We start from the raw sequence: 14,531 nt of genomic DNA, 5'->3' as shown, positions 1-14,531 counted from the left end.
CTCAGTAGTTACTAGCACTGGCTGCATTTCCAAAGGACACAGGGTCATTTCCCAGCACCCCCATAGAATCTCACAACCATCTATCTGTAACTCCAGTTTAGGGGATTTGAACCCTCTTATGGCCTCTAATGCATATGTGCACAGACATACATGCAATACACCCATACACCTAAAATAAAAAACTCTATCACAAAGTCTGTAAGATTCAACTTGCTGACAGCATGCCAGAAGAAAACCAAAAATAATACGTGAAAAATGCACATTTCAGAACCAAGTTTCTGTAGACAACGAGGCAATGCTTTAATTTTAATGTAACGTGAGTATTTATCTTTTGTGGTTGTTACTTTTTTCACCCCCAAGACTGGATATCACTGGTTAGCTCTGGCTAGCCTCAAACTTGCTATGTAGACCTGTCTGTCTCTGCCTCCTGGCATTAAAGGCAGGTAACACCACACCAGGCTGATTTGGATTTTTTTGAGTAAGGGTCTTACACAGTTCAGGCTAGCTTCAAACTTTCTCTTTAGTGGACTCCCAACTCTTTAGTTTGAACTCCCAACTCTTCTACTTCTACCTCCTGAATGGTGACATCACAGTTGCCACATCAATATAAAATTTTATCTTAATGATAACTTTCTTTTCCTCAGAAAAAAAGGACAATTTGACTTCATCTCTAGGAAAGTCACCACACAACACTATCTGCCTTAGGCTCCTTATTTTACATGCATTCAAAATACAGCAGGTTGTCATCTCTTAACTCTAATTTCCAGTATTACTTTATCGCAAAGACAGTATTTTCTGGGTGCTGAGCCTGCAAGTCAAGGAAAAATGCTTTTCTCTTCTTGTCTTTGTTCTACATGTGCTGCTGAGGACAGAGATATGTTAAACTGAGAGCTGGGGTACACAGAGCACATTGGGCAGTCACAGATGGCACTCACCACATCATTCTCCAGAGCCTCCAGCTCCTCGCTGGCTGTGAGCTCCCCTGCATCCCAGGGCTCCAGGTCCCTCTCCTTGTGTTCACCATTCACTTTGGCGCTGACAGCGGAGTCAGTAAAAGCATCTGTGAAGATGACAACGGGCAAGTGACACTAAGAGACAGACCAGTAATCATGAGAAAGTGAATTTCTGCTATCTAAGTAACAATAATCCAGTCAGCTGCAACGCAGATGACTAGTGAAGGCATTGCTCTCATCACTCCATGTTGTGAAGCACTGTGTGCATGCAAGCTGACAGTGGGTTCAAGTTCTCTTTCACTGAACAGATCCACAATTAAGACACATCTCTGAAGTATTTACTGTCAAATACTATTGGTTGCTTTTTGTTTCTGTGGTGTTTTGTTTTAGACAGTGTTTTACTGTGTAGCCATAGATGGCCTGAAACTCATTATGTAGTCCAGGCTGTCCTTGAACTTTTCCTACCTATACCCCCACAGTACAGGGATGGCAAGCAAGTGCCACCATGTGTGACTAGGCAGAATGGTTTTAACTTTGTATAAGTTTAGTTCTCTCTGCAAGGTCTATATGCAAACTTGTCTTCTGACAAGACACGTGGCAAGTTAAACCATTTTGAGAGATCCTTCCCTTTCCAATACACCCCTCAATACCACCTTCTTTTTTGTCTTTCTTTTTTTTTTTTTTTTTTTTTTTTTTTTTTTTTGAGACAGGGTCTCTCTGTGTGGCTTTGGAGCCTATCCTGGCACTCACCCTGGAGACCAGGCTGGCCTCGAACTCCCTGGCCTCGAACAGGCCTGCCTCTGCCTCTGCACCACCAACGCCCGGCTCAATACCACCTTCATAAGAAGTGCAGATTCTGCAGTACTGCCTGTATCCAGCAGGCACACCACTCCTTCTAGTATCCCTCAGCCCAGCTTAGAAGTTTGCGAAACCTACATGCTCAGCTAATCTTATTGTTAACGAAAAGAAATGTTCTTACAGTTGGGAGTTAAAAGTGCTAAACTGAACTAGGAATGCTCTGCAAACACAGGTGCACACTTAAATGCTCACACTCACACATCTTTCTAACATAGTTATGTTTTTGACCTGCTCTGCCAAAGACCACAAGCTCCCAAATTCTTTTGCCCTGACCCTTATGACAAGTTGCTACAAAGAGCAAGAGAAGAAAATAGCATTATGGTATAGAGTTACTCCACAAAGGAAGACTATTCCAAGGGTTTGATCTGGCACTGCTCTGGCATAGTATCCCCAAGGGTAAAGGTATTGCCAAAGACAGACACTTCAGTGGAAAATTTTAGGCAGAGCATTGCAAGGTTAATGAGGCCTAACACCTAATATCCTCTCTTCCCAAAGGAGGGGTACACAAATAATGGATGTGTGCCATGCACACTAGGCAAAAAGGAACATAGGAAGCCCCTTGGGAGAAGCAGAAGACTGGAGCTGTACTCTAGATAAAGCTTTTAGCAGAGGAAAAGACATAGCTCATCTTCAGCACCCCATTTTCATCTGGATGCCATAAAAATCCCTAAATAGCCCCCATTACTTCCTCTAGCTTGTCCTAACCCTGTCCATCATCTGAAAGCTCTGTCAGCTATTAGCAAATGTTAGTTCATAAAGCTGGAACGACGGCTCTGCTCTTGCAGAGGACCTGGATTCAGTTACCAACACCCACAACCACCTGTAACTCCAGCTCCAGAAGATCGGTTACCCCTTTCTGGACTTTGTGGGCACTTGCACTCAGGTGAACACACTGGCACACCCCTAATCAAAAATAATCCTGTTTAAAATTAATTTACTCAGCCCGGCATGGTGGTACATGCCAGCAACAGACACATGGTAGCTGGTTCTGAAGAAGTTATGGTCATAGAAAGGAAAAGGAGGAAGAAAAGTTACCAGACAAGGAAGAAAGATTCAGTTAATTTTGTGTCCCACTCCCTGCCTTAAAAACACACAACTAGAGGGAAAAAAGGTCTACATTTATCTGTTGGTTGAATCTTCGATGCCACCTGGTGGTGGTCAGAAGGAAACATCTTTCTCTTGCCCAATTCATATTCTGCTCCTCAAACTCCAAGTCATCTATCTATAACTTGAAGAAAATGTAGACTTCACCAGGCATGTTAGCTCATGGAAGTAACTGAGTGAGCATGGGGTACATTGTGAGTTTCAAGTTGCCTCAAAGAGGAGGAGGAAATAAAACAAAACAACAGTCAAACTTGTCAAAGAATTGTTTTATTATTAGATTATTATATTCATAAAACTGGCCAGGAAAATGACTTGGCATTTGGTCCTAAATAGCTAAAGCAGATAATCAAGTCCCCTGAGTAGTCCTTTGAACTGCTTGTTCATAGTAATAAATGTTTTAAAATTGTGAAACTTAAATGTTTTAAAGACCTGTTCAAACACTACTGATGCTATTGGGGCCATTCTTATCTTTTGTTCTCTATCATTTTACTGTTTCTGTATTTCAACATTTATTCATGTAATGAATGTATGTGAAAGCAACCATGCCTATGTGGCAGTCAGATAACAAATTGTATATATTCTCTTCTCACCACATGGTTCCTGGGAAATGAACTCTAGTCCTGCTTAGTGGCAAATGCCTTTATCCCCTGAGACATCATCTTGCCAGACCTATAGAATTTTTTAAAAGCCTGGCATTGGTGGCACATGCCTTTAGTCCCAGCACTCAGGAGGCAGAAGCAGGCAGATCTTTGTGAGTTTGAGGCCAGCCTGGTCTACAGAGTGAGTTCCAGGAAAGGTTCCAAAGCAATATAGAGAAACCCTTGTCTCAAAAAAAGGAAAGGAAAAAAAAATTGTTTTTGAAAGCACAGCCAGAATAGTAGTCAAGTAAGAAGTAAAATGTGCCGGGCGTTGGTGGCGCATGCCTTTAATCCCAGCACTCAGGAGGCAGAGGCAGGCAGATCTCTGTGAGTTCGAGGCCAGCCTGGTCTCCAGAGCGAGTGCCAGGATAGGCTCCAAAGCTACCCAGAGAAACCCTGTCTCGAAAAACCACAACAAACCAAAAAAGTAAAATGTTAGTATTCTATTATAAGCAAATAAAAATATAAATATATAGATACCACAAAATGGGGTAAGGTGAAGTTAAATGGCAAAAGGCTGGCTGGCATAGAGAGGCCTTCATTTTGCTTCCCAGCATCACAAAAATTAAACTACAGGGCCAGTGAGAGGGCTCAGCAGGTTCAAGAGTTTGCTGTGCAAGGCTGACAGCTGATTTCAATCCCCAGAAAACATGTAGAGGCATGAGGAGAGACTCTTAGAACTTGGCCCCTGACCGCCACATGTATGCACAACCCACCCACCCTCCAGGAAATTAAGAAAAATTTAATCTTGTCCCCTAGAAGTAGAGGAAGCTGCACCCAAGCCCATCAAGTGCTTACATAAAACCAGAGCTCATTCGGTACAGCCCAGAATGACCTGGAACTCAGTATATAACCTAAACTAAGCTGTAATGTATGGCAATCGTCACGTCTTGGCGTGCCTAATGCTTAGAGTATGAGCATGCAGCACCATGACTGGTCAATCAGATACAACCTCTAAGAAGGAGAGGGCTGCAGCTGAAAGAAGAACAGCTGAACACAACAAAGAGGGAATGGAGCTAGCTCAGAATGAATGCTTGATAGGCATGAGGCCTTGGTTCCAAGCCCCTGCACCACAAGTACACACAGTACGTAGGAAAGTGCAACAGCACACCAATAATCCCACTTTACTGTTAAGATACAGAAATACACTGAGCACAAGGAACAATGCCTGCAATCCCCAGGATGCAGGGGTGAGGACAGGAGGAACAGAAGTTAAAAACTATGCTCAGCGGGCTGGAGAGATGGCTCAGAGGTTAAGAACACTGACAGCTCTTCCAGAGGTCCTGAGTTCAATTCCCAGCAACCACATGGTGGCTTACAACCATCCATTATGAGATCTGGTGCCCTCTTCTGGTGTGCAGATATACATGGAAGCAGAATGTTGTACACATAATAAATAAATAAAATCTTAAAAAAAAAAAAAACATGCTCAGCTACACGAAAATCCCCAAGCCAGTCTGTGATAAATAAGAACCTCGTCCCCAAAAAACAAACATACAAATAAATAAACAAATAGACCGCAGAGATGCCTCAAGCAGTTAACAGTACACATTGCTCTTCCAGAGAACCCGAATTCAATTCCCAACACTAATGTTGGATGATTCACAACCACCTTATGTTAACTCCAGCTGCAGGAGATCCCACACCTATGGCCTATGTGGGAACTCATGCGCAAATGCACACACAAGACACACATATACATAATTAAAAATAAAGCAGGGTGGTGGTTATGAAAGCCTTTAATTCTAGTACTCTCGAGGCAGGGGGATCTCTGAGTTTAAGGCCAGACTGGTCAACAGAGTGAGATCCAGGACAGCCAAGGTTACTCAGAGAAACCCTGTCTCAAATAACCAAAATAATACTAATAAATTTAAATGTCTTAAAAATAAAACAGGAAAAAAAAAAAAACCTCAAGAAAAGAAACATGGGAGTGCAGAAGAGAACAACTGGCCTATGAAGACTGCAATGACTGTGGGCAGAGCTGACAGCCCTGCATAAACTGCTCCACAAGGTGAAGGGTAATGTTCCTAGTGAAACACTGCTCTGCTGCAAAAACAGGCAATCTGAAAATCAATCCCTGCCACAGTATCATCAAAAACTCACATCTGATGCATCAAGTCCCTACCCACAACACAGAGCATGCCAGAAATACACAGCTGTTCTACATCCGATACAGTGCAACAGCACCTGTCTGAAAAACCCCAACAGCAAATACTATCCATTCTGAATAACGTCAATTATTTCCCCACTGATGGTAGTTCTGAGCCCACTGAACAAAGCACATTCACTATTTCCCCAACTAAATGTCAGGAAATGGTTTGTTTTATTCACTGTAGAGATGACCAAACATAAGTACAAAATGCAAGGCTTTGAGGAGCCCCATCACAGTCAGGCAACAGTTGTCCCTTCAACAGAAAACTAAAGCAGAGAATTAAGAGCTACAATGTCAAAATAAAACCAAGCCCCAAGCTATCTTGACTTTCACGGAGGCAGGGTGGGACAAAAAGCCAGGCCTCTTTAGGCACAAAAATAGGCAAAGAGACCTTCCCTGCACACAATCTCTTCCTGCCCCCCAAACTGAAATCCAGCTTGTCTTTAAAGCTCATTTGTGTTACTGCCCAATTGAACTCACACAACTGGGGACCATGGATGTGTTAAAACTTTCTTGGGATCAGGACAGACTAAACAGCAAAAAACAGAAACAAAGAGCCAACCCAAATACCAAGTGTTAAGCAGAAATTCAAAGATATCAAATTTCCTACATAACAGGATGCCACATTCTCAGAGAACCACATATAACTGCCTCCAAGACACTAACATGAACAGGGAGGGGGTGCCTAATCCAGAGGTGGCTACAAAAGGGTCATTTCCCTGGCACCCACCAAAAATTGTATGTAAATGATTGAGGGGACTCATAATCCTATGGTTCCAAACTGAAAAGCAGTAAGGCTACTTCCATGTTATCCTTCAAAATACACTGAATGCACAGTTACAAGCTTAACATCTACACACACACACACACACACACACACACACACACACACACACACACACACACACACACACACACAGTTTAACCCTTAAAATAGATGTGCATGCTATGATGCTTCTGAGTAAAGAAAAGAATTGTGTTGTGTACTGAGCTCACTTTTCAAATCTAAAACTCTGGAGTCTTTTTAGTGTGTGAAGGTGCCCCATGAGAAAGAGCTGTTAAGGGGTCCAAGTAACTCCCATTCTCCTCAGTTCACAGAAACAACAACTGCAACCCAACAGAGACAGATCTCACTGAAGTAAGATCAAACTACTCCATCTAATAATAAAATGTCTGGCTGAAGAGCTATTAGTGTGAGCATTAACACAGACCAGTGAGAGCAAGGAAGCTGGGGAGTGTAAAAGGAAAAATCTGATCATTCTAAGGAGTGCATGGACTTTTTGGAGAAAGCAAACCCAAGGAGAAGACAAGTCAGATAAGCTCAAGAAGGCCATCAGTGCTGCAGGGTAACAGGAGGGAAGGTTGACAAGAAGCTCCTTTGTGAGGAGCCCCTGAAAAACATAGTATGGAGTCCTTGCCAGGCATTGAAGCTACATCTATAATCTAAACCCAAAGAATGGAAGCAAGAAGAAGTTCACCTCATGTTTGAGTCTAGCCTAGGCTGCAGAGGAATTTCTAATCATACAAATGAGGTAATTAATTTAAAAATGTCATGTCCGGCTGGACGATGGTAGCACATGCCTTTAATCCCAGATCTGAGGGGGGCAGAAACAGGTGGATCTCTGTGAGTTCAAGGCCAGCCTGGTCTACAGATCAAGTTCCAAGACAGCCAGAGCTATACAGAGAAACAGTGTCTTGAAAAACCAAAACCAAAATAAAAAATGTGATGTCCCAAGTGATCTGTAGTAAACATAGTCTGGTTATTCTGAACAAGGCATGGAATGACACAGTAATGCCAGTGTTTAAGAACCTTGCATGCTTGAGGGGCAAGAAGAGATCTGGAGGGAAGGTGGGTTAGGTCACCACAAGTATCTGAGCAAAGAGAGGAGGGACAGAATGTGGATGCGATTGTGCCAAGGAAAAGCTGACGGAGCAAGAAAGCAAACAAGATGAGCATAGTAGTAGCACGTGCCTGCAACCTTAGGGTCCAGACAAAGCTAAGGCAAGTTCAATACCAACTGGGGCTACACATGCCATTTTTAAAAAGGGCAAGAAAACAATGTTTTCACCTAGATTTAAGCCAAAGGTTTCCTTATATCTGCGTTATTTCACTTTGTTTTCTATTTTTGGTCTGTTTTTGTTACAAGGTCTCACCTTGTAGATCTGGTTGCCTTGAACTAACAATGACCTTTCCTACATCAGCCTGCTAAGTGTGAGAATTATAGGACTGAGCCTTCACAGTCTACGGAGAGGGTCAAGAAGGGCAGTCAGTTATTTATGTTCTGCCCTGTTTGGTAGCTTAGGAGTTGATATAGGACCTCCCAGAGCCAGGCTCGCCCACTGAGCTACAGCCCCTCACTACTTCAGCCTTCACATATTAAAGGGTATATGAGAAAGATGGCATCTTTTAGGAAAGTCTACTTCGTGAGCTAGATAAGTAAAACCCAGCAGAGCCAGGTATTTCAAGATTGACATGTCATCTCTTTTGGGTGGGTGTTTTCTTTGAGACAGAGTCTCTGTATTATGTAGCTTTGGCTGTTCTAGAACTCATGTGTAGACCTGTCTCTGACCCCCATGAAAGGGGAGTTAAAGGTGTGCCCACCATGCTTGGCCTTGATATGTCATCTCATAAGACAAGGAACAAACTCTTATCACTGCCTTCAGAGAAAGCTTGTTTTTAAACTCATGAAGTATTTCATAAAAGAAACACAATGAGAATCTGACGCCTGAATCCAACAATGAAAAATTCTTTTGGCTACAAGAAAGAAATTCTATAAAGTACATCCACACAAACAGCCGTGGTTTTCAGTGGGAAAAGTACTAAATGAGCAATGGGGTTCAAGAACACACTTCCCCTACTTGAGGACTTCTGCAGTCAGTGTATATGCTTTTAAGAGCTGAAAGGAACACATGCATCAGTGGCAAATTTAGACAGCAAAATAAAAGTGTGATAATCTAAAACTGCTGAAGGAGAAGAAGACTCAAGTATTCCAGTAGAAAGCAATTTGCATTTAATAGAATTCAAAGAAAAAAATTATTTATTTTTTAGGAATAAAGCAGAGAGACACAGGCATGCATGTGGTCCCAGTACTAAAAGGAAGGCTGTGTAGCAAGGGTAGTGAACTTGTATCCAGACCAAGCAACACAGCAAGATCATCTCCAAACACAAAAAGGAAATAAGTGTCTTAAGTGTAAAAACAATTACTCTAAAGGATGCAAATGTTTCTTTAAAACAAACAAAAAATAAAAGAAAACCAGGGAAGATGACCTGAGTAAATACAAAAGTTACCTAATGTTTTGTTATTACTCCCCCAACTTGAACTACAGACTCAATGTAATCTCTATGAAAAAAATTCCATCTGTGATTATGCTCAAAAGTAACAAAATAATACTAAAACTCACTGGGAAATACAAGTAAATCAGAGCAGTCAAAACAATTTTGAAGGTTGGGTGTGGTGGTACATGCCCTTAATCCCATTACCCTGGAGGCAGAAGCCCATGCATGGTGGGGAGGTTTCTGAGCTCTAGGACACTCAAAGCTATACATCAAGATCCTGCCTAAAAACAAAACAAAACAAAACAAAACAAAACACACATGTGCTTACCTGCTGGAGAATTCAAGAATACCACTTGCTTTCAGTAACTGAGACACATGAGTGCTGGAGCCCGGCTTCCGCTTGCCTCACTATAGCCCAGCAGGGGGAAGAGGCATTTTCCACTCCCTTAAAACTGTGGTTCTTTGGTTAGTAAGGGAAGCAGGTCACCATTCTGTGTGTTCAACAATATTTCCTAATTTCTAACATCTTCTAAAGATAAGTCATTAGTTTTGTATAAGACAAAGTTTATTTTATCTTTTTGTTTTTAATGGTCACTCTTGTTCTAATTTGTTTTTCTATTGTTGTTTCATTGCCTACAGGTTATAGGCAATCAAGGAGAGACAAGGTAGGAATTCAAGATAAGAGCTTGACACAGTGGGGCAACAATTGAGGAAGACAGCTTATAGCAAACCTCTAGCTTCAACACAGACATGTACATACGTACATGTGTGTACATACATACAGATACACATATACATACCATTCATACATAAACAGCCCTACAGATAACAAGTCTTTATAGTTGGTGCCTAACTATCTGGATGTTAGGGGTTTGTTTTTAGTTTTGTTTTGAGACTGTCCTGTAGCCCAAGCTGGCCTCAAACTCATTGTGTAGCTAAAGACAACCTTGAAATTCTGAGCCTACTACCCAGATTTGGATTATGCAGTGCTGAGAATCAAACCCAGGGCTCTGCAGGATAGGCAAGCATTCTACCAACTGAGCCACATTCCCAGCCCTGATTTTTATAGACTACAGATTTTTCTGTTGAGCAACCAAGGGCAACCTTTAACCACTTCTCAAATGAGTACCGGAAATAGCAATACAAAGTGTCCATTGCTGCAGTACATATTCATTTGTAGGTGTGGATAAAAAGGACATTATCTAAACCTTACTAATACACTGAACTAGAATTATGAGGAAGGTAGACTACAGTGAATAATGGGGCAGGCAGAACAGGAAAATTAGAAATTATTTGACAAGACTTTGAACTTTAATTTTGATTAACTTAGAAACAATGATATAAAGTTTGTTTTGACTGGACCCCATTACACCTAAAAATGAATTTATATGAACAATCCATAAATACATTTCTGTTGTAAAAGAATGCAAATATACAGAAATATACGGAATAAACATTTTCTCCGTTCATTACTGAGAAAAAAAAAAAGAGCTTGACACAGATACTTTGGTGGGATGCTGCTTGTTCCCTTACTTCCAGACTCATAGTTAGCTACTCTTACATAGCCCAGGCCACCTGCCCAAAGGTAGTACCTCACCACAGTGGGTTTGAGCCTCCACCAATCAACAATAAAAAAAATATCCCATAGCCTCTGGGTGATGTGATGCATGCCTTTAATCCCAACACTCAGGAGTCAGAGGCTGGTGGATCTCTTGAACTGGCCAGCCTGGTCTAAAGAGCTCCAGGACTGCCAGGGCTACACAGAGAAACCTTGTCTCAAAAGAAAACAAACAAAATACCCCACAGACATTTGCAAAGGTCAGTCTGGCTGAAGAAATTCTTTACTAAGAGTCCCTCTTCCCAAGTGTACCAAGATTAGTCACAGCACATGCCTATAAAGATTCTTCTCTCTCAAAATTATAAAATGCCAGATATGCTGTATTGTGTGTCTGAACCTTACTGTTGTCTTAACACTGTACTGTGCTGAAATAGTGGGGAATAAACTAATCTCTCCTAAATGTTATCTAATACATTGGCCAATGACATTCTTGTCTAGATGTGAAGCCTTACCTTTACTGTGCACACAGACTAAGGCATGAATTTTGTGTTTGGGGTTCTCTAATTCTCTGCCACTACAAACATTGAACTCCACTGCACTTTCATGTCTGGGAAGGCAAGTCCTTCCTATTGCATTCAAGGAAACATTTTCATCTTATCTTTGTTAATACATGGAAGTGCAGAACCTTTAATATCACATCAGTACCTATAAAATAGAAGCTCTTATCTTTAAGAGATTGTAAGATGACTGAGAACTGACCAAACTACAGTATTAAATACTTCCATTCAAACAGAACCATATTTTCAACCTACCCCAATCTACTCCAATAATGTTTTCACTAAGTATTACTGTTGTTTTTGCAATGCTGGACACTGAAGCCAAACAGCACAAGGGTAGCGGGTATAGCTCAGCTGGCACAGTCTTGCCTATTATACAGTAACACCTGGGTTGGACGACTCCCTGCACTGAATAAGGCTGTTGCAGTGGATGGACCCTGCAATCTCAAAACATGGGAAGTGGAGTCAGGATCAAAAGCTCAAGATCAACCCTGGCTACATAGCAAGTAGCCTGGGATATAGGAGACCCTGTGGCTTGGCAGAGCAGACACAGAGGCATACACACTAGTGAGATTGCTCAATGCTTAAAGGCATCTGCCACCACACCTGACAGTGGCACTACATTGAGTCCTACAAGGGCACTCACATAATAGGAAAGAATTAATTCCCACAAGCTTATCCTCTGACATCCACACAGATGCCATGGCATTTATGCCCACATACATAACAAATAAATGTATTTTTTAAACAAAACACATAAAAACTAATCAGGCTGGGGGACTGGGGAGGAGGGGAGGGAGAGGGAGCTGGAACTGACAAGTGAAGCAGGTTTGTTTCTAATTTAAATTAAGGAAGGAAGGAAGGAAGGAAGGAAGGAAGGAAGGAAGGAAGGAGGGAAGGAGGGAAGGAGGGAAGGAGGGAAGGAAGGAAGGAAGGAAGGAAGGAAGGAAGGAAGGAAGGAAGGAAGGAACTACAACATCAGTGAGGCCTTGGGAAACCCAAAATTAAAGACACAAAGATTCAAGCAATACAGATAACTTTCACCAAATACATTGTGGGCAAGCAAATAAATAAATAAATAAATAAATAAATACTAATCAGGCCACCCTACTTTTTTTTGGGGGGGGGGTCAGGACAGAGTTTCTCTGTGGCTTTGGAGAAACCCTGTCTTGAACTTTTTTTCGAGACAGGTTTTCTCTGTGTAGCTTTGGAGCCTATCGCTCTGGAGACCAGGCTGGCCTCAAACTCAACAGAGATCCGCCTGCCTCTGCCTCCCGGGTGCTGGGATTAAAGGCGTGCGCCACCAATGCCCGGCCCCTGTCTTGAACTTTTATTAGTACTAAATAGTAGACTTTTTTTGAGAGGAGGGGCAGGTTCAAGGCGGGGGGTGGGGGTGGAGGTGGAGGTGGGGGTTTGAGGTTTCCAAAGCCCAAGCCAGGGCCAGTTATCATTCTATTCCTGCTTCCTGCTATTGTCGAACTCTCAGCTATTTCTCTGGCACCATGTTTACATGCAGGCTGCCATGCTCCCTACCACGATAATGAACTAAACCTCTGAAACTGTAAGCCAACCCCAATGAAATGCTTTCTAAGAGTTGCCATGGTCATGGTGTCTCTTCACAGCAACAGAACATTCATTATGACATTCACACATCTAGAAAACCAAAAGCTTAAAAAGATTCTTGAGGACCCCCTACCAACAGTATAAAAAGAAGTAAAAGGCTGCTAGGGGTAGAGACTGACTAGCCAAACTGCCGGCAAGCTACATAGAAAGCTGCAGGGTTGCAGTATTCAGGCATTTTCACCCATGTTGGGGTGAGCTTACTGGGGGATGCAGCTGTTGTTATAACCTTTCAGCAGCTACTTTTGAGTTATCCCTAGTCCTTATAAGCAAGACCTCATCCATACTCCTATTAGGAACATGAATGAAAACGTATTAGTTCATCAATTTGGCAGTGGTCTAATAGTCATTACTTGGGTCTGTCCTGGGTTCCCTTTATGCTGAGTTGATATGCTTGTATTATGTCACTCCAGAAGTCTGTCACACAACACATGGGCATACACATGAAAAATACGGAAGAGAATTTCTGTATTTTCTGAAAAGGTGTGAAAGTAACTTTCTACCATACCAGGCTAACAGTTCATTTTTCATGAATATTTTAACAGGTTTCAATATTTGCCTAGAGTAGTATTAACTAGCATAACCCAGAGCTTCACAGGCAAATGGGGACACAAAGAAATTAAATGTACACACATCACACTAGGTTCTCAAAAGGAATTCCAAAGAATTCCTGCATTTCTCTGCACTGCCCACAGCCATAAGCAGAGTGACAATACTCCAGAGCCCAACAAGACTGCTCAGAGGTTATAGGAACTGCCTTAGCTTTCTTAGCTTTTGATTTTATTGTATTACTTTCAGGATATGTGTTGGGGGGACTGGGGGTTACACACTCCTGTTAACTGCCAAAAGGCCTGAGGAGGGTATCCGGTATCCTCCTCTGTCACTCTCAGCTTTTCTCATTTAAAGCCCAGTCCCTTCCTGAATCTGAGACTTGGCATTTTTCAACTAGACTAGATTAGGCCAGCAAGCTCCAGCAATCTTCCTGCCTCCACTCTACTCAGTGCTGGGTTTGCTCCTATGAAATGGACCACACCCAGCTTGTTACACTGGTGTTGGGATTCAAACAGAGGTATCTGTGGTTGTGAGCATGTACTATAAGCCACTGAGTTATCTCTCCAGTCCTGGCTTCCCATCTTCATATAAAATTGTGGTTCTTTAAAAATATTTTATGGGCTGGAGAGATGGCTCAGAGGTTAAGAACACTGAGTGCTCTTCTAGAAGTCCTGAGTTTAATTCCCGACAACCACATGGTGGCTCACAACCACCATGAGATCTGGCGCCCTCTGCTAGCAGGCAGAAGACTAGACATAATAAAATCTTTATTAAAAAAAAAAAAAAAAAAAAAAAAAAAAAAAGCCGGCATTGGCGGCACACCTTTAGTCCCAGCATTCGGGAGGCAGAGGCAGTCGGATCTCTGTGAGTTCGAGACCAGCCTGGTCTACAAGAGCTAGTTCCAGGACAGCCTCCAAAGCCACAGAGAAACCCTGTCTCAAAAAAACAAAAATAAATAAATTAATATAAATATTTTAGAAGCCAGGCAGTGGTGACGCATGCCTTTAGTCCCAGTGCTTGAGAGGCAGAGGAAGGTGGATCTCTTGTGAATTTGAGGCTGCCTGGTCTTACAGAGTTAGTTCTAGGACAGAAAGGCTACACAAAGAAACTCTTTCTCAAAAAAAAAAAATAATAATAATAATAATAATAGTTAATAATAATAATAATAATAATAATAATAATAATAATAATAATAATAATTTAGGATTAAAGATGCCCATGCTATCTGCCAAGACAACGTGGTAGTGTCTTGAGAATTTTTA

At 41.9% G+C, this 14,531-nt stretch overlaps 1 protein-coding gene across 9 annotated transcripts in view; it reads right to left on the bottom strand.

The window, feature by feature from the left end:
- Positions 1 to 14,531, bottom strand: part of Atxn2 (ataxin 2) — a 93,988-nt gene that overhangs the window by 41,057 nt on the left and 38,400 nt on the right. For all 9 annotated transcript variants that reach the window (XM_027414072.2, XM_027414075.2, XM_027414073.2 and 6 more), the window contains exon 6: positions 936 to 1,060. In XM_027414072.2, the coding sequence (XP_027269873.1) occupies positions 936 to 1,060 (125 nt within the window). The remainder of the gene's footprint in view (positions 1 to 935; positions 1,061 to 14,531) is intronic.

Source organism: Cricetulus griseus, chromosome 4 (genome assembly GCF_003668045.3).
Source record: "Cricetulus griseus strain 17A/GY chromosome 4, alternate assembly CriGri-PICRH-1.0, whole genome shotgun sequence".
Taxonomy (NCBI): Eukaryota; Metazoa; Chordata; class Mammalia; order Rodentia; family Cricetidae; genus Cricetulus; species Cricetulus griseus.
Note: the sequence above shows the minus strand (reverse complement) of the source record. Positions and strands in the feature narration are given on the sequence as shown.